Here is a 24,846-nt window from a genome sequence, read left to right as displayed (position 1 = left end):
ATGGGATCCGGCCCAATGCCTCGAAAACCGCCACTGGAGGCAGGCCGAAGGCCCACCTCCCGCCAACGCTCCGGCTGCTGTGACCACAAAGGTGGAGCCACCCCCAATCCCCGAGGGGGGGCCCTGACTTAGATGCCCAGAGGGAGGCGAAAAACCCCAAGTGGCCTCGGCCAATCTGGCCCCTTGTGGGAAAAATTCCTCCCTGGCCCCCGAAGGCGACCGGCCAAGTGACCCTGGGGATCTCTGCCAGGGCCCTCCGGGGGGCCCACTCTCACCCCCCCGCCTGAGCTGCTCTCGTTGTTCCTCCAGTCTTTCAGCTCCGTGATGCCTCTCTCCGGTCGGGGTGGGTGCTGTGCCTGTAACTGAATCACACAAGGTTAGTACGATCTTTCCTGACATAGCCCAAATAGGCTCTGGAAGTCCACCTGCCCACACACTTTATCTTGTCAGCGGACAGGCCCACTTCTGCTGCTGTGGTGGCTGCTCCGATGCGAAACGAGTGGGACCCGTATGCCTCCGGTGGGAAGCCTGCCGCCTGTAGGCTGGTCCGCATGACTGCTGTGAACTGGTACCTGGTAAGTGGCCTGCCGTCAGCGTGCACTAGGAACTGACCCGGGGTGGCCGGACGCCTGTCCAGGTATGCCCTGACCGCCTGCACTGGGCATGGGGCCCCCCGCCCCGCGGCGTGGAGCTGCACGATCGCTCCACGCCCCAGCTGATCGGTCTTGGACCGCCGGACCCTGATCTTAAGTGTGCCCCCCTCGATTGATACGTCTGCTTGTGCTAAGGCCCTGTTGGACTGATCCCCGGAAGAGGCCGCCGCCAGCTCGCTGACGCGGAAGGCCCCATAGAACGCTAGGCTGAAGGCTGCCTTGAACAACATGGCTTCAAAGGGTGAGTGGCATACTCTCCTCAGGTGTTGCAACAGGCCCTGCAGGACTCCCGCTGTGATGGGACGCCGGGTGTCCCTGCGGGGCGGCCCCCGTCGGGCCCAACCCGCCATGGCCCTCCGAGCCAGAAAGCTACCTGTCGGGTCTGTCCTCCCAGACGCCTTGCAAAAGAATGAAATGGCTGCCACGTGCATCTTGATGGTCTTGGGTGCGTACCCCGCTTCGTCCATCCGCGCCAGGTATTCCAACAGGGCCTCTTCCGGCACGTCGTGTCCTGGCTGGCCTAGCCTCTCTGAGAGGAACGTTGTGAATGCTGCGACTGCGGTCCCGTAGGCCCGCCTAGTCGTAGGCGCCAACGACTCAAGAACTCCCTGCACTATCCGGTGCTCCCAAGCTCCCACAGCTCTTCCGGGAAGGGGTCTGGCTGTTGTCTTGCGTCTGGTGCCATCTCTCGAAACCTGTCCTCCTGAAAGCGAGAAAGGGCGTCTGCTATGTTGTTGTCCACTCCGGGAATGTGGCGAGCCCCAAACACGGTGTTATTCTGCAGGCACCGAAGAACCATTCTGTGCACCAGACGCATGACGCGCTCTGAGCGCGATGTCTGCCTGTTCACCACCCGCACCACGGCTTGGTTGTCGCACCAGAAGAGAACCTTCTTATTGCTGAACTGGTCCGACCAGAGTTCTATGGCTGTCACGATGGGAAAGAGCTCGAGGAACATGAGGTCTCTGAGAATGTCCTGGCCCAGCCAGGCCGTGGGCCATCTCTGCGCACACCACCGGCCCGCCCAGTACACTCCGAAACCCACGCCTCCTGCCGCGTCGGAGTGCACCTGCAGAGCCACCCCCAGATCGAGGGGCTCTCGCCACCAGGACACCCCGTTGAAGTCCCTTAGGAAGGTGTCCCAGACACGCAGGTCTGCTTTCAGCTGCTCCGTTATTCTGATGTGGTGCTGTGGCGCAGTAACCCCGGCCATAGCTCTGGCCAGCCGTGCGCAGAACGGCCTCCCCGGTGCCACCACCCTGCAGGCGAAGTTAAGGCTCCCCAGGAGTGACTGCACCTCGCGCAGTGTCTTCTTCTTGGCTTTGAGCACCGAGCCGACCTTTTCCTGCAGGCCTTTCAACTTCTCCGGGGGCAGCCTGCAGGTGCCCCGCATTGAATCAATCTCTATCCCCAGGAACGACAAGCAAGTAATGGGGCCTTCCGTCTTCTCTTGGGCCAGCGGAACGCCTAGCTCCCCGGCCAATCCTTGGAACAGCTCCAAGAGCCTCTGGCACTTCCCTCCTTCTGCCGGCCCTGACATGATAAAGTCATCGAGGTAATGAGAAATGAATGGAGAGCGTGCCCGATCCTTCAGTGCCCATTCGAGGAATGTGCTGAAGGCCTCAAAGGCCGCACAGGCCACCGCACAGCCCATTGGCATGGCTTTGTCCATGTACCATTGTTCCTGGAATTTGAACCCCAGGAGGCACCAGTCCTCTGGGTGGACTGGCAATAGCCGGAAGGCGGATTGTATATCACACTTGGCCATCAGGGCACCCCGCCCGCAGGCCCGGACTAGGTTCACCGCTTGGTCAAATGATGCGTAACGCACGGTGCAGAGCTCTGGTGGTATTGCTTCGTTCACCGATGCTCCTTTCGGGTAGGACAGGTGGTGAATCAGTCGGAATTCTCCCGGGGTCTTTTTGGGGACTACACCCAGCGGGGACACTCTCAGGTTGTTTACTGGGGGTGCGTCGAAGGGGCCAGCCACCCGTCCAGCCCGCACCTCCTTCTCGATCTTAGCCGCCACCACGCCCGGCATGTCCCTCGCTGACTTGAGGTTGGGCGCATCTGTGGCGACCCGAGGGCCCACGTATGGAATCCTGAAGCCCTCGGTGAAGCCTTTCCAGAGCAAAGTGGCGGCCGCCCGGTTGGGGTAGCGCCGCAGCCAAGGCTGCAGCGCCGCCGGGGAGACTGGCGTCCGGGCGGGAAAACGCCAGTCCCCCGTGCCGCCAGTCTCATTTTTTTCCTGGGCCCGTGGTGACACCCTGGCCCCCAGCTGCCGGTGCTCTCGCCCCGTCGTCCCCCCTGGCTCCAGTTCCGACTGTGCCTCCCCAAAAGGGCCGCTGCGATCTGGAGCCCTTGGGGCAGTCCCGCCGAGGGTGACGGCCTAGGCAGTCCTCGCATACGTGATCGAAGCGGCACCGAGCCTTGCGGCAGCCCCCCGCATTGAACTCCCAGCAGGGGCGCTTGTTGGTGTGGCGCCTGTATCCTGAAGCTTCGGCCCTGGCACGCTCCCCCATGCCCTTGCTGTTGACCGCTCGCAGCCAGCCCATGCTGTCCGCCTGGTCCCAACGGGTGAGCTCGTTGCTGGACGCCTTCTTCCGGAAGTTCTCGTCATACTTTAGCGCCGCCTTCTCGCCTGATGTGGCTTTGATGTGCGCTACCTCCCTCATGTGCATGGTGAGGTGCCACGCGCGCTCGGGGTATGCTGCCTGGACCACTCCCGCATATTCACAGTACCCCAGGACCCAGTTCGTGAACGTGCGCTCTGCTGGCCTCTCCCTATCCTGACGCCTGCGCTTTCTGGGGGATCCCATGTCCCCCGCTGGCTCCTCTGCTTGCAGTAAAGTGAAAACATCCACATAGTATCCGTTTAAGATCCGCTCCCTCACGCGAGCCGGCAAATGGTATCCGATGGGGGCTTCCCCCGGCCCTACCTGTGGCGGAGACTTCTCGCGCCGGGCTGACGAGGTTTGCTCCCACGCTGCCCTGGCCCGTACGTGGGCTCTTCCCCGGTGCCTGCGGCGCCGGGCCCACTTGGCTAGCCCCGGGACGTAGGCTGCCGCCTCCCAGTAGTCCCTTGCCTTCCTTTCCCAATCCTCGTCCCCGGAGGACTCACCTCTCGACTCCCTGGACGACGATGCGCTGTGGCTCCGGCTCCTACGGCGCGACTTCCGTGACCGTCGACCTGAGGCCCTCCTCGTCCACCTCGATCGTATCCCTGGCCTCCTGCGACGGGCTCCTATCCGTCGGGCGCCTGGCCTCCCTCCGCTCCGCCCTTTGGGGGGAGTGACCCCTCCCTCGCTTGCCCCCCGGCCCCTCTGAGGGGCTCTGGCGGGCTGGAACGGGAGGGGGGGGCGGTGGCGGCCACCCCGCCCGTGGCGGCCCGGGTGCTGGCAGCTGGTGCTCCGCCCCCACCAAATGCAGCAGACAGCACAGCCATGTTCTCCTGCATGCTTATCCACGCTGCTTGGATGTCGACCCCTTGCAGAGGGGGGGGCGCCCCGCGCGAGCCCGGCTCCCCGGAGGGCACCGGCGGCCCCCCGCTGGTGACTTTGCCGGGGGCCCTGGCCCCCCGGGGGACCCGGCGGGGTTCCCCCCACACCTTGCGAGGGGCCCCCGCCGCGCCCCTCGTGACCGGGCCCTGGCGTGACGCCTTGGCCGCTGCCCTGCCCTTCGTGCTCATCGCTGGAGACATCCGTCCTACAAAGTAAAGAGATGCCCGCCCTGTGAGGCGGTCTGTTGGTCAGCTTCCAGGCAACGTTGGGGGGGGGAGTCCAGGTGGAGGCCCCGCGCCCGCTGCCATGGCCGCCCAGTCCGGCTTACCAAAATGGACCAGGCAGTCGTACCTGGGAAGGTCAGCCCTGGGAAAGGGGGGGGCGCCTGCCCCGAGCCTAGCTGCCAGCCTGCTGCCACGACTCGCTCCACCCCGTGCCCCCTCTTCGCAGAATGAAAAAGGTCCCCCGTGCTGGACGGCCGAGGGCGGCCGGCTGCGGATTGCCTAGCCCCTCCAGTGACGCCGACGCCCCTGGACGCCTGGTCTCTAGGGGGCCGGCGGCGGCCTCGCAGGCCTGCCCGACAGCAGCCCAACCAGTCGACCCAGCGGCGGCCGTGCCGCCCACTCGGTCAGCACCCGCGCGGCCCACCCCCAGGAAGCCGCCACAGGGGCAGGCCCCCCCAGGGGGGGTCTGAGTCCGGTCACCAGCTGGCCGCCGCCCGGGGTCCGCCGAGAAAACTCGGGCCCGCCGCAGCTGCGGTGGCTCGCCTGGTCGGCTGCCGGGCAGCCCACCCGCACGGCCCCGAAGGGGGGGCAGGGGCCAAGCCCGGGGTGTGGGCCGGTCCCTGGAATGCGCGCTGGCCCGGGGGAGGGCCCAGCACCGCCGCCGCAGGACTCCGCAGATGGAGACGAGGCCTGGGCCGCCCGCGTCCGTGGCGGCCCCCTCGGGCGGCGGCCGGGCCGCCCGCCTGCACGGCCGCCGCTGAGGACCCCCCCCAGGCCCACACCCGGCGCGGGCCGGAGCCAGCCGCGGCTGCTCCGGCAGCCGCCGAGCGGCGCAACCGCACCGCCGCCGCTGGAGGGCCCGGGGGCCTGGAGGGAAGACACAGGCCGGCTGCGAAGGCGCTGGCCGCCCGCGTCGCCGGCCCGCTCGGGCGGCGGCCGGGCCACCCGCCCGCGCCACCGCCGGTAAAATACCCCCCCAGCCCACGCGCGGCACATGCCAGAACCGGCCACGGCTGCTCCGGGCAGCGCTCCCGCACCGCTGCCGGAGGGGCCTGGGGGAAGGTGCAGGCCGGCCGGCCATGACGGCGCAGGCCGCCTGCAGGCCCGGCGGCCCGTTCGGTCGGCAGCCTGGCGACCCGCCTGCGCCACCGCCGATAAACCCCCCGGGTCCGCGTGCCGCGCGAGCTGACTCAGCCGCGACTGCTCCGGCAGCCGCCGGGGATCGCGCCCGCGCCGCCGCCGAAGGAGGGCCTGGGGGCTTGGAGGGAAGGTGCGGGCCGGCCGGCCGCGAGGTGCCGGCCGATCGCGGCCGCGGCACCCCGCTCGGTGCGCAAACCCCCTTGGGCCCGCGCGCCGCGCCGGCTGGATTCGGCCGCGGCTGCCCCGGCAGCTGCCGGGCAGCACACCTACGCTGCCTCCCAGGGAGGGCCCAGGGGCCTGGGGGGAAGGCGCGGGTCGGCCGCGAACCGAAAGGGCCCGGCCGCCTGCCCCCCACCTCCCCCCAGGCCTGCAAGGGGGGGAAAGAACCATGGTGACCCCGCGGAAGGGGAGTGAGAGGGGGCAGGCTCCCCTTCGCCCCCCCCAACCCCCAAGAGAGACACGGCCCCTCCAGAAAACGAGGGGAAGCGGGGACCCCTAGGCTCACCCCCCCACCAGACGTGGGAAGGGAATTCCCACCCGAGCATCTGCCTGCCTTACCTGATGCTAGTTGATCCGGCAGATGCTCAAACAGTAATGGCGCTGACCATGCGGCTGGACCCTCATGGGATGGACGCTCTGCCTCTGCTCCGGTCCCGCCTCCACGCCGTCCGGCCCCAGGTGCCAACCCTGCTTGCAGGTGAGTCTGCCGTTTCCTTTCTGGCTTCCTTCTGCCACTTTTAGCTTTTTGGAACCCAAGTTTTATTTAACCCCTCCCCCCCCAGTCTTATCCACTTCATTAATTCTTTGTTTCAGTGTGTGAGTTTCTGTGATTGTGTGTTGCCTCAGTGTCCTCCTACCAAAACCCTTTGATTTTAAGTCTTTCCTCGCCCCCACTGGAGCTGCTGTGGTTCTTTGGGAATTACAATTTGTGATTTGTCTGTCCTATATCTACATGTCTGGGTTTCCCAAATGTAATCCAAACACAACATTTTAATTTTATTTATTTAGTTGTAACACACACACCACTAATAAAATTGCAGACATTTCATTACAATGGTGTTTTCCGCACAGGATTTTCCCAATGGTTCTGGACCATACTGCTTCAATTCATCCCCTGATTTCAATATGGGTTTTTTTGCCTTTAGTATTTGCTTTTTTCCTGATTCTTTTTTTCCTGGAAGCTGATTTTGAGTCGATTTTTAGCTTGTGCATAATGTTTCTTCTGCCCACCCCCACCCACCTCTAACCCATTTTTCGAGGACTGGACGTTCAGCATCATGGAACCACTCCTCTTCCCCACCTTTCTTTCTCCCCTATCTTTGTTTTCTATCTTTTACTTCATCATCATTTTCATAGTGCTATTTCAACCTTCCATTGTAACAGTACATGCAGTAGATTCTCTGAATTCCCAGCTTTCATTAAAAAAAAGTAAGTCTAGCCTTCGTTTGAAAAGCACGTCGCCTCAGCTGTTCTGGGCTTTGCTACAACAGAAGTCAGTTTGCCCCTTCAGTGCTGGCCTCTGCTTCCTCTGTCTGGGTCAGGCCAAGTGAGGCTCTCTGGCTTAGACTGAGAGAGGGGAGGGGCTTAGGTATGGATGGCAGAACTGTTCCTTTTTTAAGCTTCATGTGTTCATTTTTTATTTTTTAAAAAAATTCGGCCCTTATAGTGATACAATGTTATAAGCATGCACAAAAACAAAAAACGGGTGCGTGTGGGGGCGCTGTGACATCACTGATGATGCAAATGATGATGACAGCATCATCACTTGAAATCCTGATTTAAGGAATGTGCAGAACAAAATAAACTGACTCCACAATTGTAAAAGTGCAAAGGGAGGGCAGACATAGGGAAGAACTGTACCCAAACTAATTCCACTGCTTGGAGATCGGCTGCTAAGAAAATCAGGAATAAGTCAAGCGAACAGAATAGCCCAATACCTTATCTGATATCTGTGCACAAACACAGCACATAATGACTGGTAGGCTCTGATGGTGGGGGTAGATCTGGCAAAGGGAGAGGAAGGGGTAATTTTAAAAAAGCAGCAGCAGCCAACCTCAGTAGCAGTTCACCTGGCACTGGACGTATCCCTGCAAGCTCAAGTAACTGTTCTTCAAGCTAAATGGCTGCAGTAGATATGGGCATGGAATGGGAAAAAACTGAACCGCGTGGTTCATGGTTCGTTTATTTTCATGGAACATGAACAATGAATTAGCCAGACTTGAGCCAGTTCCGAACCAGTTCGAGGTTCGAAGGAGCCCAGAACGGGCAACTTCACGCTCACAGCCAAACTAAACAAGACTTTCCCAATGTCCAATAACCACCAAATTTACAGGTGACCTAGTACTGTCCTCTAAAGACCTCCCAAGTTTCAGAGGGATTGAACCCCGGGAAAGGCATGATACATGGGTCCTTCCCTTCCTGACATTTTCTCTTTGCAGTGGCAAAAACTGGAGTGTCTGTTGACAGCTACTTTGAGGTGCTGGCCCTTTTCCTGGCTGGATGGGCCAGAGTCGGAGCTCTCTAGTTCACAGGGACAGCTGCCAATCAAACAGTCCCTTCAGGAATTAATAATAAAAATGAAAGAAATAGAACCAACTTGCATGCACACATCTATAGACAATTAAAATTCCCAGTTTCCCAAGCAGACAATGACATTTAACAGTCTCTATGTAAGGTGTTATATATACTAGTTTGTACAGATAAATCCTTACAAAGAAGCCCAGCAATGAGTTACAGAATTTTAATTCCTTCATTTCAAATATACAGAATGGCTAAATGTGTATTTAAATTATTTTTTTATATTATATATATGCAAAGGAATGCAACCACATTTGTCTGCTGCATGTAGTATTTTTGTCCTCAACCTATTGACTCCCATTAACCGGATGATAGTGAATTCGGGTATTTGAAAAGAGAAAAATATTACTCTCCATAGTCCAGGGCCCAACCTTTTTGAGCCTACAGACGCCTTTGGAATTCTGTCACAGCATGATGAATGTAATCACAAAATGGCTGCTGCAGAGCAATCACAATATGGCTGTTGCACGAGGCAGAACAAACCACAAAATTTCAGGGAACTTGGTCATGCATAACTCTAAAAGTAACTCCAACATTTCAAGCAGAAGTTCTGTTTAATAGAATGACTTTTAACATGAAAACAGAGTTTCGCTTACCGTAACTGCTGTTAATTGACGTCTTCTGTGCAGGCACACATGGGACTGCGCATGCGCAGGCCTGCCGACCGGATCTTTTTTCTTTAGCCAAACGTCCACTAGGGGGCGCCCAACCGGATAATGCGCCTGCGCGGCCTTTCCCGCCAATATCGCATCCGGTGGGCGCCCCCCACCCTCCAGTTTCTCCTGTGCCACCGACCCCCAGAATAATTCTGACACTGGAGGAAGCATAGCGGGGCAGGAGGGAGGGTATGTGTGCCTGCACAGAAGACGTCAATGAACAGCAGTTACGGTAAGCGAAACTCTGTTTTCATTGTCCGTCTTCTGTGCAGTCCCACATGGGAGACTCACAAGCTGCTTACCTTGGAGGAGGGTATGCTTCTCATGCAAAAAGCGATTGCAGGACAGCTTGACCCACAGCTGCTTCTTTACGCTCCAACGTATCCAAGGCGTAGTGCTTAGCGAAGGTCTCCGAAGAGGACCACGTAGCTGCTCTGCAAATGTCTTGGATAGGGATACCTCTTAAGAAGGCTGCAGACGAGGCTTGAGCCCTAGTGGAATGTGCTCGAACCTCTAAGGGACAGTCAACATTAGAATGTGCATAACAAGTCTTCACAGCCATTGTAACCCACCTAGAAATAGACTGAGGAGTAGCTGACTTCCCTTTGCGAGAACCCGAATAACAAACAAAAAGACTATCAACTTTCCTGAACGACTTAGTTCTCTGAAGGCAGAAAAGGAGTGCTCTACGCACATCCAATGAATGCAAGGCCCTTTCTGAACTATCCGAGGGAGAAGGATAGAACACAGGTAAAATAATGTCCTGAGAAGTGTGAAATTGCGAAGCAACCTTAGGCCGGAATCTAAGATCCGGCCGAAGAACCACCTTATTAGGGTGTACCTTAAGGAAGGGGGGGGTCCTGTCTAAGGGCCGCCAGTTCACTGACCCTACGGGCCGACGTAATGGCCACCAAAAAGGAAACTTTGAATGATAAAAACTTCAAAGCACAAGAGGCCAGAGGTTCCCCCGCACTGGGGGAAACATATTCTGTAAACCTTTAAGGAAGGACTTGGACAAACTATGGGAGAAAACAGTCCAACCATCAATCTTGGAGTGAAAGGCAGAGATGGCAGCCAAATAAACTTTTACTGAAGAATTCGAGAGACCGCCATCCTTGAGTGTCAACAGAAAATCAAAAATGGCCCCCAGCTGGCAATTCAAAACATCTATCCCCGTCTGAGCAGCCCAGCATTCGAAACACTTCCATTTTGCTGCATAGGACTTACGAGTGCTATCACGCCTCGCGTTAACTAAGATTTCCGTAACTCTGTCAGACAACCCCGGGAACCCTGAATGAGCCAAGCTATCAGCTTCAGTTTGGGTAAATCGTGATACAGCACTCCTTTGTAAGAAAGGAGATTGGGAACCAGATCGAAATGATAATAAACACCCTGAGATAGCTGCATCACCAGTTGAAACCATGGCTGACAAGGCCAAAAGGGAGTGACTAGAATTACACGGGAACCTTCCCGGAGGATCTTGCTGACAGTCCTGGCAATCATAGGAAAAGGAGGGAAGGCATAAAAGAGAACTCCTGTCCAGGTGATCTGGAAAGCGTCCCCCAAGGAGTTCCGACCCAGACCTCCCCGGGAACAAAACTGCAAGGCCTTTCTGTTGCTCTCTGATGCAAACAGATCCACCTCGGGGAAGCCCCAAGTCTCGAACAAGCCTTTCAACTCGGAGTCTACTATGGTCCACTCGTGGTTGTCGGACATGAGACGGCTTAACTTGTCTGCGATCACGTTCGAAGTCCCCGGAATGTGAACCGCTTGCAAAGAAATGCCCCTGTCTATTGCCCATTCCCAAATCCGAATAGTCTCTTCGCAGAGGAGTCGGGAAGTGGTGCCCCCTTGTTTGTTCAGATAGAACATGGTCGTGCAATTGTCCGTAAGAATTTGAACTGTCTTGTTTTGGAGCATATCTGAAAATGCGATAAGGGCAAAGCGGACAGCCAGTAGCTCTAACATGTTAATATGGAAACACCTCTCCTGGTCAGACCAAATCCCATGTGCTCTGAGGTGGCCACACTGAACGCCCCAACCAATAGTGCTGGCATCTGTAGAAATGGTGATCTGACACTGCACTGTGCCAAAAGCAATACCCTTGAGGAGGTTATCCTCAGAGAGCCACCACCCCAAGGAACGAATGACTCTACGAGGAATGGAGTACTTCCTGGATTGAGGGGCCGAGAGGAAGTCGTGGACTGAAAGAAACCACAATTGAAGTGGTCGCATATTTAATCTAGCCATAGGGGTTACGGCCGTGGCAGATGCCATCAGGCCTAACAACGTCTGGATAGCTATGGCTGACTGGAATCGGCATTTGGAGAAGCACGCTACTAAACGCCTAATACGGGAGACACGTTCTGTGGGAAGGAAACCTTTGTTCAACGTCCCATCCAAAACCATGCCTATGAAGGACGCCATCTGGGAGGGAACCAACACAGATTTCTGAAAATTAACTAAGAGACCCAGTTGTGCACAAGTGCGTACCACTAGGTTCACCTGATCAGAAAGGAGATCTGAGGATGGGGCAGCCAGGAGCCAATCATCCAAGTAAGGGAAAATAGAACACCCCTGACGTCTCAGGAAAGCCACCACTGGAGCCATGCACTTAGTGAAGACTCTGGGTGCAGAGGACAGGCCAAAGGGCAGGACCTGATACTGAAAAACCCTACCATTACACAGAAACCTCAAGAACTTCCTATGTTCTGGGTGAATGGAAATATGGAAGTACGCATCTTTGAGGTCCAGAACAGCAAACCACATGTTATCAGGCATGAGCTGCAGAACCATATGCAAGGTTAGCATTCTAAACTTCCTAGGTCTCACCGACTTATTGAGGCCCCTAAGATCCAAAATGGGGCGTACTCCCCCATCTTTCTTGTCCACTACGAACATCCTGGAGTAGAACCCAAGGAGAGATTCACCCTGAGGAACCTCCGTAATTGCCCCTTTCTGATGTAGGGCCTGGACAGCAGTCTGGAGCTTCTGCGAATCAGAATCTAGTGAGAAATCAGGGAGAGACAACTCTGGATAAACTTCAAATTCAATTTTATAACCAAACTTTATAACATCAAGAACCCAACTGTCAGACTGGATTTCCATCCAGGACAAACTAAACTCAGCCAGACGGTCTCCAAAAACTACAGCCTGATTCACGGCTAGTCAGAACTGCTTAGGTTGGTTAGCCGGTTCCTTCTCAGCCGGACTCCGACGACTCTGTCGCGGGCGGTAAGTGGATCTGCGTCGCTGAAAGGATCCCGACTGCTGATGGGGCTGTCTGAAGGAGCCATAAGGAGGATACGGTTGGTACCTCTGGTTTCGGTTCCAGTAGTAGTAGGAGGAATGATATGAAGGACGGTTGAACTGAGCAGGCCTAGAGTGGGCGATGCCATAGGACCGAGCTGTCAAATGGTCCTTCCGCTTCTGGGACAGATACTCATCTGTCTTGCTCGCGAAGAGAGTCTTCCCTTCAAAGGGCATGTCCTTGACTTTGCTCCGAGTTTGAGGAGGCAACGCAGTTGTACGCAGCCAGGCATGCCTCCTAAGAACGACAGCCGAAGCCAAAGCTCTAGATGAGGTCTCCAGGGTGTTGCGACCAGTGCTAATTTGCTGTTTTGAAAGGCGTAGAGCCTCATCCATAATGACCTTGGCCAATACTTTCTGGTCGTCGGGAAGCTTATCAAGGAACACCGCCACACGGTTCCACAAAAATATATGATAGGCTCCCATTATGGAGGAATAATTCGCAATCTTGACAGACAAGGCCGCCGAGGAGTAGATCTTCTTCCCTAGAGAATCCAACTTCCTACTCTCTTTGTCAGCCAGTACGGCATGAGCGCTTTGCCTCTGATTGGACTGCATCTCTTCGGCAATCAGCGAAGAAGGAGGAGGATGGATGAAAAGGTATGTGCAGACATCGTCCCAAGTCTTATATAACGCCTCTAAACGCCGAGATGTAGGGTGGACAGAAGCAGGTTTTTCACATATCGAAGTAATGACCTCCTCTAAACCTTCCACAATAGGAAAAGCAATTGAAGCTGGGTTGCCAGAATATATATGGCGCAAAATTTTATCCTTGGGCTTCGGATTAACTGCAGATACTTCTAATTCCAAGGAGCGAGCCATCCTAAGCATCTGCTCTGCATAAAGACGGAAGTCCTCTGTAGGAGAGATTCTGCCGGATCCGATAATAACTTCGTCGGGAGATGGATCCGACGGAGGGCTCGGACTCTGGTCATGGCCAAATTCAGAGTGACGGTAGTCCCGATCCCGTCGAGGTGAATCGAAGAGGGAATAATCACTAAGAGGCAGCTCCCAGTCATCCCGGACTGATGAGGTGGAATAAGCCCGACGGGGCCGGAGGAGGTCGGAACCGAGTGTCTCCGAACGGCGGCGATGATGTTGAGGGGAACTCTGTTCCGAAGGCCAACCGCGTCCCTCTTGGAACGGGGAGCCAGACCCTCGACCCCCACGGGGATCCCAATCGCCATCCGACGAATGGTACGATGGCGATCGAATTCAAGAGGGGATAACAGGGGTCTCCCACTCGGTTTCTGTCTGGACCGACACAGTATGCTTCTGTTTGCTCTTCTTCTTAGCTTTCTTGGGTGCTGGTCCAGTCTGGTCTTCAACCCTGGAACGTTTCCTCTGATTCGGATCAGAGTGTCTTGGAACCAACAAACTCGGTGGTCTTGATGGATCCGAACCCCTCGACTCTGATCGTGCCCTCTCGCTAGGAGGCCTCTCGGATCGCACCGGACCCGAACTCCATGAATCCGACGGCTTCGGTTCCATACTCCTCGGCTCCGATCTCGATCCCGTCTGATCTGGAGCATTTCTCGGGCTCAGAGTCGGGGTTCTGGGAGACTTGGATGGCTGGTGGATCTGAACCGACGCCCCGCTCGGATCCGAGGGGGGGGGTAGTCTTCGGGCGCCCCGGTTAAGGCGATTTCGCCGTAGACGAGGCGCTCCGGGATGACTTTCCACTCACTGAGGGGGGTTTGGGGGGCATCTCTGCACCATTAGTGGCCCGCATTGCCCTCTTCCATAACATCGCCTCAAGTCTGGCTTTTCTTTCGGCCCTGGCCTTGGGCGTAAACTTCTGGCAATGAGGGCATTTAGCCACAATATGCGTCTCCCCCAGGCATTCCAGGCATATGGAATGGCCATCCGTCCTGGTCATCTTCGTAGGACAAGTTGTGCACTTCTTGAATAAAGCTTTCTCCGACATCATGCCGAGAAAAGCAAGATCTCACCGATGCTGTCTAGGTTTTCTAACACTTTCACTTTCTTCTTTTTAGCAGCGGACGAGCTAAGTCTTCACCGGTCGGCGGCAAAGAAGAAACTGGAGGGTGGGGGGCGCCCACCGGATGCGATATTGGCGGGAAAGGCCGCGCAGGCGCATTATCCGGTTGGGCGCCCCCTAGTGGATGTTTGGCTAAAGAAAAAAGATCCGGTCAGCAGGCCTGCGCATGCGCAGTCCCATGTGGGACTGCACAGAAGACGGACAATGAACATATTGTTTAAAAATATTTTCCTGCATACACACAGCGAAGATTCTTGTGTGGTGGTGGCAGCTACTGACAAAGCAACTTCTAAAAAATCTCACAGCCAATCAGATCTCCAATGGCCAATTAGAAGCCCTGCTGGGCAAAAGCCCCACTTGGATCCTCCTACTTTCTAAAAACACTTTGTGAGCTCCAGGAAAAATGTGAGCGAGCTCCACGTATCCCGTGAGCACCGTGTTGGGGACCCCTGCTCTATTCATTTGCTCTTCACAGTTCATAATTGTATGTACTTCTACAATCCTTCCCCAATTATGTTTTATTTAAATGTAACACCCTAACTTCTTAAGCCTCTCTTTTGAGAAGGTGATTGTCTCCCTTGATCCTTTAAGTTGCCATGGTACACACTGTTCATTGGATGTACTCTATACTGTTTTTGAGTTGGGCAACTAGAATAACACATAGCATTCTTAAGCACACTACTTAATATTTGCACCAGAGTACTATGAAAAATACCATCTATGAAAAATACCATTTTATTTATGAAAAATACCATTAAAATGGAGCTCTTCTCTTTGACAGAGGTTTCCCTAGCCTCCAAATGTTTTCCAGTGCCTATCAAAAATAAACCATTCCTGCACTGAGACGATGCAGCTCTATCAAGCTGGCTGGTAGTCTGCATAGGCAGCATCTATGGAAATGCTATCTTAGTGGAAGTGGGGTTGAGTCTGTTATCTAAAAATCTCAACTACATTATTCCCAGTTATTGATAACCACATGTTATCTCTGCTGATTCTTTCACACCACTCTGAAGTAGATTATGGGCATTCTCTGGCTATCACAGGCAACACACACACCACAAATACAGCAGATGATCGTCTCTGATGATGATCCTTCTAAATGGAAATACCATTTAGAAATACCATTTAGCAAGCAAAAAGCCAAACAAAAATGTGTTCTCTACCTTTAAATTACAGCCATTCTTATTAATCATACAATGGCCAAAGCAATATAAAAAACAAATAGTGTTGGAAAAAACCCAAGAACATACATTGTGTTTTGCTGCCATTTCTTTTCCTTGTTCCCGGGTGATTTTTCGTAAATGCATTAGATCAACTTTGTTAGCCACCAAAATCATTGGAAAGGATTCTCTGGAAGAAAATTATTTAATATTTTGTCAGTTATGATTTTAATTCTAGTGCTGCAATAACAAAAAGCATCATATGAGAAAATAATACAGTGTAACATAAGCATTATTACATCTAATTTTCATAATGTCCTAGCTGCAGATCCTTAAATTCAGAGATCTGGGCCATATACAATGAAGGAACAGCTTTCTACAAACCTAGGGGAGCCTCAGAAAATTACAAAAGGAAAATCGAAGTGGGGGTTCAAAGAGCCCAAACTGGAGAAACGATGTCTGTGCTTCCGCAGACATCACAGAAGAGATTGTGAGTGCTCTTTTGAGGATTGGCCAGCAAATGATTTGCTGATTAGTGGGGAAGGGAAGACAGCCAGCTAGAGCCCTGTGGTGGCAGCCACCCCACTCACCCTCACATACAGCGGGAGTGGGGAAGAAGAAAGAAGAAAGAGCTCTTGCTCACACACCCAAGGCTGGCCCTTTAAATGGCCCCTTTTGGCACCAACAATAGAGGGAAAGCATGTGTGGGAGATGGTGAGGTTGGGGAGGAGTGGTAGCAGAAGATACCACAGTCCCCCAAAGCCATGTGAGCCAGGCAGGTGGCAGCACCATGAATGGGCAAGGGAGAGCTGTTGCCCTCCTTCTCCATGAACCAGGCACACAGTGGCAATGCAGGTGGCTTGGCTGGCTAGCAAGTGGGAGGTCTGGAGAGTAGGTGGCCTAGCAAAGGACTGGGGGGGATGGGAGTCCCTCCCCACCACGAGTCACACAGGTTCCCTGCTTGTTTATTAGATTTGTAAGTTATAGATTTTTTTCCATGTACTTACCTGAGATGCTGCCTAGGAACTGTACTAGATCTTGTGCTTTGTGATTTACTAATACATGATTTTGGGGTAACTCCAGCAGTGCAACCAAGCTTGTGGATGTTGCCAATTTTTTTCAGATTGATAAAAGTGCAAGCAGTCTGCAAAAAGCTTCCAAAAGGAGCTCCACAAACTAGGTGAATAAATATCAAAATGGCCAAAAAGATCCAATATACACAAGCGCAGAATGATATATATTAGGGCAAAGCAGCTTAACTTCATATATACACGGCTGGAATCTGAACTGATAAAGACAAACCAGGAAAAAGATCTGAGTTTTAGTGGATGGTTCAACCCAAAGATCAAGTCAGTATGTGGGGCACTGATAACAGCAAATTCCTATAGATTATTTGGAAAAAGACTACAAATAAAATAGTTGGTATAATAGTAACTTTAAATCAAGCCATGGTGTGGCCACATATGGAATACAGTACAATTGAAAAAGCTAGTGCAGAGCTTGTATTTGCCACAATAGCTATATGGTATCTTCATGTTTACTGCTAGGATATCCCCAAATAACACTAGCGGGAGGTGCGAGTGGGAAGACAAAAACTAAGAAAAGGCTGCTACTTCCAAGTCCCTCTTGTGGAATTTTTGGGATGCATCTAGCTGGCTGCTATTAGAAAGCGGATGCTAGAGTAGATGGATGATGATCCAATTGCTTATGTATTATGTTTAGACATGAACAATGTTACTAGTAAAAACCAAGATCAACATTGTAAATCATATATAGGTAAACAGCTTATCTCTCTGTGATAACATTGTTTATTAAATTGAAGAGCATCTCATACTTATGAAATCCTACTGGATTTCTTCAGTGTTTTTCAAAAGGTTAACTATATTGATATTTTGGTAATATATAAATGTTTTAAAATTTAATACATGAATTGATTAAAAGCCAATTGATTAAAAATAGTTAACTGACACATTTACTGAAAATACATGAAAATGTCTATAGGTCAGAGCCAGATGCATATTAATGACATCATTCTCAAGAGCCATATAAGCAAAATATCTTGGAGCCCCAAGGCATGTGCTCATCAACAATATTCATTTGAGCTGAAAGCATTCCTCCCTGTAGTGCACCTACCTGTCTTTGACTCTGAGGATGAGTTGATGGAACCTGTCCACATGCTCAAAGCTGGCTTTATCTGTGACGGAATAGACTATAAGAAACCCATCTCCTGTTCTCATGTACTGCTCCCTCATTGCGCTGAATTCTTCTTGGCCTGCAGTATCCAGGACTAGCACAGGAGACAAGAAAGTAAAAGTAAAACAAAGATTCTTAGTCATTCTACCTGCTACATCATCTTTATGCCAAACCAGATCCTACACACATTTATTTAACGTACTCATTTAAATGATCAGATCATCAAAACCATCATTTAGGATATATCCTTAAATGTTTATTCCCAGACCCAGTCACAAAGACCAATTTTCTACACAGTTGCCACTTAGGCTAAAAATAATAGACTCAGTCACAAAGCCTTATTTCCCTCAGTTCTTCACTAGTGGAACAGACACTCCCCTCATCTGCACAGGCACAGATTCATTCAGGCTTTTCTACTCAGACTCTTTGAACTAGACTCTCTGACAGACTAAATTTTCCTTCTGTTGCCCCTTAGGTTGTGTTGACCCACAAAGTAGAATGTTCAGACTTCCACACAGACTCACTGAACTAGACTGACTGAATACTTTCCTCAGCACTCTAAGCCTGCAGTTAATTCCCCTCCCCTCACCTGTGTACAGCTGCCATCCAATCACAGCATACTTTACTCACCCATCCAGACCCCTCCCTCTTACTTCATAAGCCTGCATTTCCAACCACAGTAACAAATATTCAAAATCCCCACATCAGCCAGCAGAAACAAAATGCAAACTTTTAATGTGGCAAATCACTGTAAGAATGGTTTCCAAATGGCAGAAGTGTCATACAAAGACATATATTACTGTTCAACCAATATGCATATCATAAGGAAACCTGGATTAGATTTAAATGATGCTAAAGTGGAAACTGGTGGAAGGAACATCAACAATTTGAGATAGGCAGATGACACCAGATTACTGACAGAAAACATCAAAGATCTGAAATGACCACTGATGATGATTAAGGGAGAAAGTGCCAAGACAGGATTACAGCTGAACATTTAGAAGATAAAACTCATGACTATGGAGGAATTATATAGTTTTAAGGTTGACAATGAAGAAATGGAAGTTGTTGAACATTTTCTATTCCTTTCAACCGAAAGGGAGACTGCAAGCAAGAAAAAGGAGACTGAGACTTGGAAGAGCAGCCATGAAGGAATTAGAAAACATCGTTATATGCTGTTTTAAACAGATGGTTATATTGCAGTTCATAAGATGATATCAACATATAAAGCTACAATAAAGTCAGAACAATAAAACAGATGAGCAGCAGATAAATCAAACCACTGATGGATGAGGAAAGTGCTAAGACAGAGAAGTCCCCCTACATGTGGGTAGGGGGTGGGGGTGGAATTCCATAATTTTGCAACAAAGGAATGTTTCTTGTGAATGTCAATCTTAGGACCGTGCTTATGTTTTTAAAGAGCTGGGTAAAAACAACTCAATATAAGAATTATCATAGCAGCAAAGCAATATTGCAGCAGGAGTAAAAGTTCAGAAGTCTCTTAAAACAGTCAGCACAGAAAATGACTAAAAAAATTGAAGGGGATAGTCAAACTAACAGGAAAGCAGTATGTATAACTAAAGCAGACAGCATAATAATCTCATCAGGCTCAGTAGAACCAATTAAACAGAATGAATGGTAAAAGATAAGAAAACAAAATGAATGGAGGCAACTGCCAACCAGACAGGAAAAGGTCTAGGTACAGAAGTGTGCTTTAACCTAGTGCTAGATTCAACACCATGGGGATGATGTTCCAAAGTCAAGGCACTTCAGCCCTTCCTTGTAACCACCCACCATACTTCCTCAGGTCTGGGGCACTGAGCAAGGGCTGTGAAGATGGTCACAGCTGGCTGGCAAACATATATGGAAAAAGGCTGTCCTTGGAATATCTTGATCCCAGGCAATTTACAGTTTTAAAGGTAAGAACCAAAACACTTGGAACTAGGTCCAGAAGTGGATTGACCAGCTGGCAAGATATGCTCCCCGTAACCCAGACCAGCGACTCCTAATGCTGTATTCTGTACGAACTGAAGCTTCTGAACTGTCATCAGAGGCAACCCCATACTATAAAGTCCATTAAGTAAATGGGGAGAGGTGAGCAGCAGAGCTGGGCCAAAATGTGCCTCTCAAGGAAGGGTCTCAGCCAGCACATCAGATGAAGATGACTAAAGGCATAAAGGCTATCTGCAGCCCCATCTGAGGATCAGGATCTAGCAGAAGCTCTTACTACAAGTCTGCTCTTCCAGAATATAACCCCAACCAGAAATGGCTGTCTCCTCAATCTCCGCTTAGCTATATTGTCAGCCACATCAGTCTTATCTGGATTGAACTTGTATTTATTAGACCGCATCCAGCACATTTCTGTTTCCAGGCATTTGCTCAGAACATCCAGTGTCTTGTCTGACATTGATAAAAAGGAAAAATGAAGCTGTGTGTTATCTGCATCCTGATGACAAATCCTTCCAAATCCCTGCATGAACTTTTCCAGAAGTTTCATATAGATATTAAAGGACTGAAACTGTTACTAGTCAATTGGAAAGGTCTAGCATTAGATGGGTATATACTAGTGTTATATATTTTATATCTTACAGTGCATTCCTAGGCAGCGTTATACCCTTCTAAGTCCACTGAAGTCAATGGCCACACATGTATAACTGCTTAGGACCACATTGCTGCATAGCAATACTTTAACATCCTTGTTTATTGGTTTATATTGTTACCAGAACTGCTCTTTTATTATAATGGGGAATTAGCTGTAGCAGTCTGTAACTATTAATATTAAGCGAGGATCATAACCTATGTTTACGGAGGTCCCGATCCCAGACACTCTAGTGAAAAAGAGGCAGACAACAAATAAGTTCCAAACACGTGTATTGAGTGTAGCGTAAGCCTAGCTTGCACAATCATACAAAGAACACACAAGACCTAAGAAATACAGGGTATGAAATACAGAGACGTTCGCATTAGCTGGTTCCCAACGATGGTAAGGGAAATACTCACAATCCTGGAGCGAAGCAGAGACACGGCAGCGAGGGTGGCCCAATGCCAGCACTGGAACCACAGATGGACAGCAAGGAGGTCTGGATAGGGAATGGCCGAGGCCCCGAGTGGTCTGCGAGACCAGCTTAAATACCCCAAAACGTACCCTGGGGCTGGTGCTGTACTTGGTGGTTCTCACAGATTAAAACAAAGGGTCTAATGGGCTACTGAATGGCTTGGATGGGCCACTTTGGTAATCAGATTGTGATAAGTGACACCTCAGGAAGAGGGGACAAAAGAGGGAGGGGGAAATCCAAGTGGGCTGAAAGGATGTTCCAGCGGACAGGGCTTGTCCTGATGTCATCAGCTTTGGAATGCGGAGGTTTCTTTGAGATGCATTCTCTAAGTGCTTGGGATGGTCGGCACTTAGTTCCTTCTCCGGGGCGGCTCCTAAGATATGCAGAGCGGGGCGAGGGGCTCTCGCTGCGGACGTGGTGTGCCCGCTTCGCCGAAATGGCTTCCCAAAGCAGTCTCTTCCCAGGGTCTTCTGGCTGCCTGAGAACATGGATGCCGGCTGGGCATAGCTGGGGCTGGATAGCAGGCTGCCCGGTAGCGAGGGCAAGCTTGGCGACCGGCTCGCGGGAGGCTCCAGACGGGAACTGACCAGGGAGCGCCTAGCCAGGCTCGCTGGAGGTTTCCCCGGCAGGCGCCCGGCTGCTAGCAGCGGCTTGGGCCCATGTGAGGCAGGCTTCCATGGAGGCAGCGGGAACAACACTTTAAAACACAGTCCAAAGCAGGGAACAGGCACGGTCCGTGGCAGATGGCAATGCAGGCACGGGGCACACTTGTAATAAAGTCCAAACACACACACTAGGAAGTCCAGATACAGGTCAGGGCAGGGCTGCCCAGAAATAGAGTCCTTTGTGCAGTTATCCAAACATGGAGTCAGTAAACTACACAGTCTATAGCAGAAGCAAGGTAATTGACACGCAGGCAGGAAACTGACACGTGTACCAGAACACACATGTGTAAAGCAGTCTTTGGTGTAGCAGTAAAACAGCAACGCAGGAAACTTTAGCACAGTTCATAGCAGGCTTCAAAGCAGGGGAGGGGGCCTACTTGGCAACAATTCCCCCCCTCGGAGACCCCGGGACGTCAGGCGCGCGGGTCTCCGAACTTGACTTCAAAGGCGAGGTGGTCGGCAATGTCCGGTGGTCGAGCTTCGAGCGAAGAAGGAGTGGGAAGGGAAGGAGGGGGAGGCGTCACTCAAAAATTTTAGTTTGGAGAACCACCTAACCGAATAAGTGCAATTTAGATCAGCCAATGGGCTGCAGGTCTCTGGGTTCACACCAGGGGGTGTGCTAAGTGCAACCGTCAGAATAAATAGTAATAATTCATAGGTAATAGCAATTCATGTATACAAGCAGAAATAATTCATATTTTGCGTACATAGATCAATTCATAACTGGAGGTCCGTAATTCATGGTGGATTGATACACTAAAACCAGGGGCAATTCATAATTCGTAAGCATAGGATTAAAGGCAAAGACAATTCATGGGTACAATTCATGAATGTAAGAGTAAAAGCAATTCATAGAGGATGAAAGTGAAGTGTGCAAGCAAGGCATAGATCAATTCATCAAGGGTTGAACAATTCATAGATAATTAAAACCATAAATACATAAATATATAGGATTAAAAGCAATGATTCGGGAGGTTAAAACCAATAAAAGCAGCAAGAGTAAAAGCAAGTGCGTGGAAACAATTCATGAGGGGTGAGCGGCGGAAGGGCTCATAGGGGGTCAGAAAAATAAACTCTGCAATTAAAAGACCAACCCATATAGTCAGATTAAAACCAAATTCATCGAGCTTAAAATCAGAAATAACATAACCTTTAAAAGAGACCGTTCCGGAGGGGTCCCGGTTAAAACCAAATTCATAAAATAATGGATATGCTAGAATTACCTCGGCGGAGGGAGTCGGGTTAAAAAGGCAATTCCTAGGGTTAAAATCAAATTCATAGGGATAAAGTTCATGGGCGCACTTGCAATAGATAGAGAGAGGGACTAGTCCGGGGCTAAATTCATGGGAGTTAAAATTCATAAGAAGCAATGCAAAGAAATTCATAAAACAATAGGGCACAAAGATCACAGACGGCTCAGTCCGCAGTACAGCTGCTGGACTGGGTTGCATATATACAAGAACAAGCAAACTTAGTTCATGTGCTCCAAAGCACACTTCCACCCCCCCTTGCTGTCTGCGACAATCCGCAGAGCAGGGTCGGCAGGCGGCGAGAAGGGCTTCAGGCACACAGTTCTAGTCCTCATGGAGGTGGCGTTGCTGGTGGTCGTCTGGAGACGGGCCGTGGGCTGGGAGGCAGAGAGATATGTCCCCCCCTAGTCCACAAGAGGGCCTCGGAGCGGTGTCCGGCAGCAAAGCGTCCATGGGGCTGGTTCAGGATCCGTACACATGATCATAACAACACAAGCAATAAAACAAACAAAGGCTAAAACGGGGCGCCAAGAACAACCCTTAAGGCAGAAGAAGGTCGGGGCTATAGTGATCCAAGCGGTGAGACAGCTGGAGTTGCTGGAGCTGTCGGCGGCTCCAACAGCCCAAATAAAGTAATGAGGCACATAATAAAACTTGAAAGGCCAAAATCACAACGATCGGGTGCAGAGCCAAATTGTAAATTCCAGTGGCAGTGGGGCTCCAACCAAAGAGGGTCTCCCACCACGAGTGCTCGCCGGTGGTCTTAATCCGCTGGACAAGATCCAAAATCTCTTTCCCGTTGTGGGACACAACCAAAGCAGTGGTGTCCCCGTCCCTCTGGATGCTCTGGAGGGTGCGGTGGAGCTGCGGGTGGGCCAGGAGCTCGTGGATTAGCTCCAGACCGATGCCAAGGGAGACAGGCTTCACATAGCGATAGATGGAGGGTGCCACCAGGATCTCTTCTTGGGTCCAGACCGGTACCGTGTAGGTGAAGTCGCAGGCTGCTACCGAAGACAGGTTGCAAAAGCAGCGGTTGACTCCCGGGATCACGGGCTTGAGCTGGAACGAGTTCAGGATCACAAAATCGCAGGCCGTTCGCACGCAGGCACATCCTTTCCCAATGTAGACGACAGCGGAGCTGTTCTCCCGGACAACCTCGAAGGGGCAGTCGTTGAGGGCGTCGACTTGCGGGGCTACACAGGGGTGATGCGGTGCAAAGGCTTGGTCTTGGCAAATGAAGCCGGTCTGGTCTCGATGCTGGCACCCTTGGAGGCTGACGAGCTGCCATCCAGTCGGGGTGAAGCGGGCCCAATGGTCGGGGTGGCGGGCGTAGAGGACCTCGGTGTCGCTGACTTGGAGTCCCAGAGGCACGGCTGGATACACATGGAATGACTCGTGCGCACTGGCCGTTAATAAAAATAATTTAAGCTCCTGGGTGGTCGGTGAGAATGAGGAATTTACAAGAGACCACCAGGATTCAAGCTCCAGTTCTATGGGTGACAATTTGGGCATAATCAATCTTTTAATTTCCAGGGGCAAGTGCCCGTCCGTGGCTTGCCGAATTAGCCCCATGGCCACAGCCTGATTTAATTGTTGGGCTTGCATACATGCCATGGCTATTGACATGTTGCGTTCCAAAGACTGTGTCCCTTTGAGCAGCAGAGAAAAATCTCTTTCAATTTGACTCTCCCAGTTAACTAAAATGGAGCTGATCTCGTGTTTCCCATTTGAAATGGAATTTAGGGACTGCACCACCGGTTTACCTAAGTCGGAGATGCTAGTCGTGACATGGGCAAACTTATTGGCGAGAGTCTCAATGTTGACCGAATCCATGATTGCTAAGCCTCCGGCTGCAGGAGCAGTCCAGTCGGCAATGCTTCGTCTGGCACGCGAGAGAGAGGGGGAGGGATCGATCCACAGTTGTAGCCATGCATTCCAACCCTTGCTACCGGCCTCCAGATAGGGAGCGCACTGCGGCAGCCTCTGGGTTACATTTAGCTCAGCTAAGTCTATGCGGATCTCTTTTAAGGACATTTGCGGGCGGACTAGAACTCTCTCTCGAATGTCAGTCTTCAAAACATGGGAGCCCACTATATGCGTGCCGCCTTGGCTTAATTGCTCATTGCTAACAATCAAAGGGTCAATTTGGATGGTGTGGGTCTCCTGGGTCCGGATCAGCAGAGAATAATTGCCTGGTTCGTGAGTCAAATTTACAAAGAGCAGCCCAAGCCGGTGAAATTTCTCTACTAGGGGCTTGGTTTGGCATTCGGGCGTCTGTTGAACCAGAATCCAATCGGGTGGGCCATGTTTGGCTAGGTCTTCCTCTTTTACGATCCAGGTCAAGTTCTCCCAGTGCTCTATAGCGAAGGAGAGAACTGCGCCTGAAGGGGGCGTGATAGTGACTGATGCAGACTCAGTGGTAGTGGTGCCTAGTAGGATGGTCATTCTAAAGGGGTCTCCT

The 24,846-nt window shown here is 51.6% G+C and overlaps 1 protein-coding gene across 2 annotated transcripts in view; it reads right to left on the bottom strand.

Moving 5' to 3' along the window:
• MRAS (muscle RAS oncogene homolog) overlaps positions 1–24,846 on the bottom strand; it is a 90,826-nt gene that overhangs the window by 9,419 nt on the left and 56,561 nt on the right. For both annotated transcript variants that reach the window (XM_054971409.1, XM_054971408.1), the window contains exons 3-4: positions 17,355–17,508; positions 15,312–15,411 (exon numbers count right to left, since the gene is read on the bottom strand). In XM_054971409.1, the coding sequence (XP_054827384.1) occupies positions 15,312–15,411; positions 17,355–17,508 (254 nt within the window). The remainder of the gene's footprint in view (positions 1–15,311; positions 15,412–17,354; positions 17,509–24,846) is intronic.

This window comes from Eublepharis macularius, chromosome 2 (genome assembly GCF_028583425.1).
Source record: "Eublepharis macularius isolate TG4126 chromosome 2, MPM_Emac_v1.0, whole genome shotgun sequence".
NCBI classification, from domain to species: domain Eukaryota; kingdom Metazoa; phylum Chordata; class Lepidosauria; order Squamata; family Eublepharidae; genus Eublepharis; species Eublepharis macularius.
Note: the sequence above shows the minus strand (reverse complement) of the source record. Positions and strands in the feature narration are given on the sequence as shown.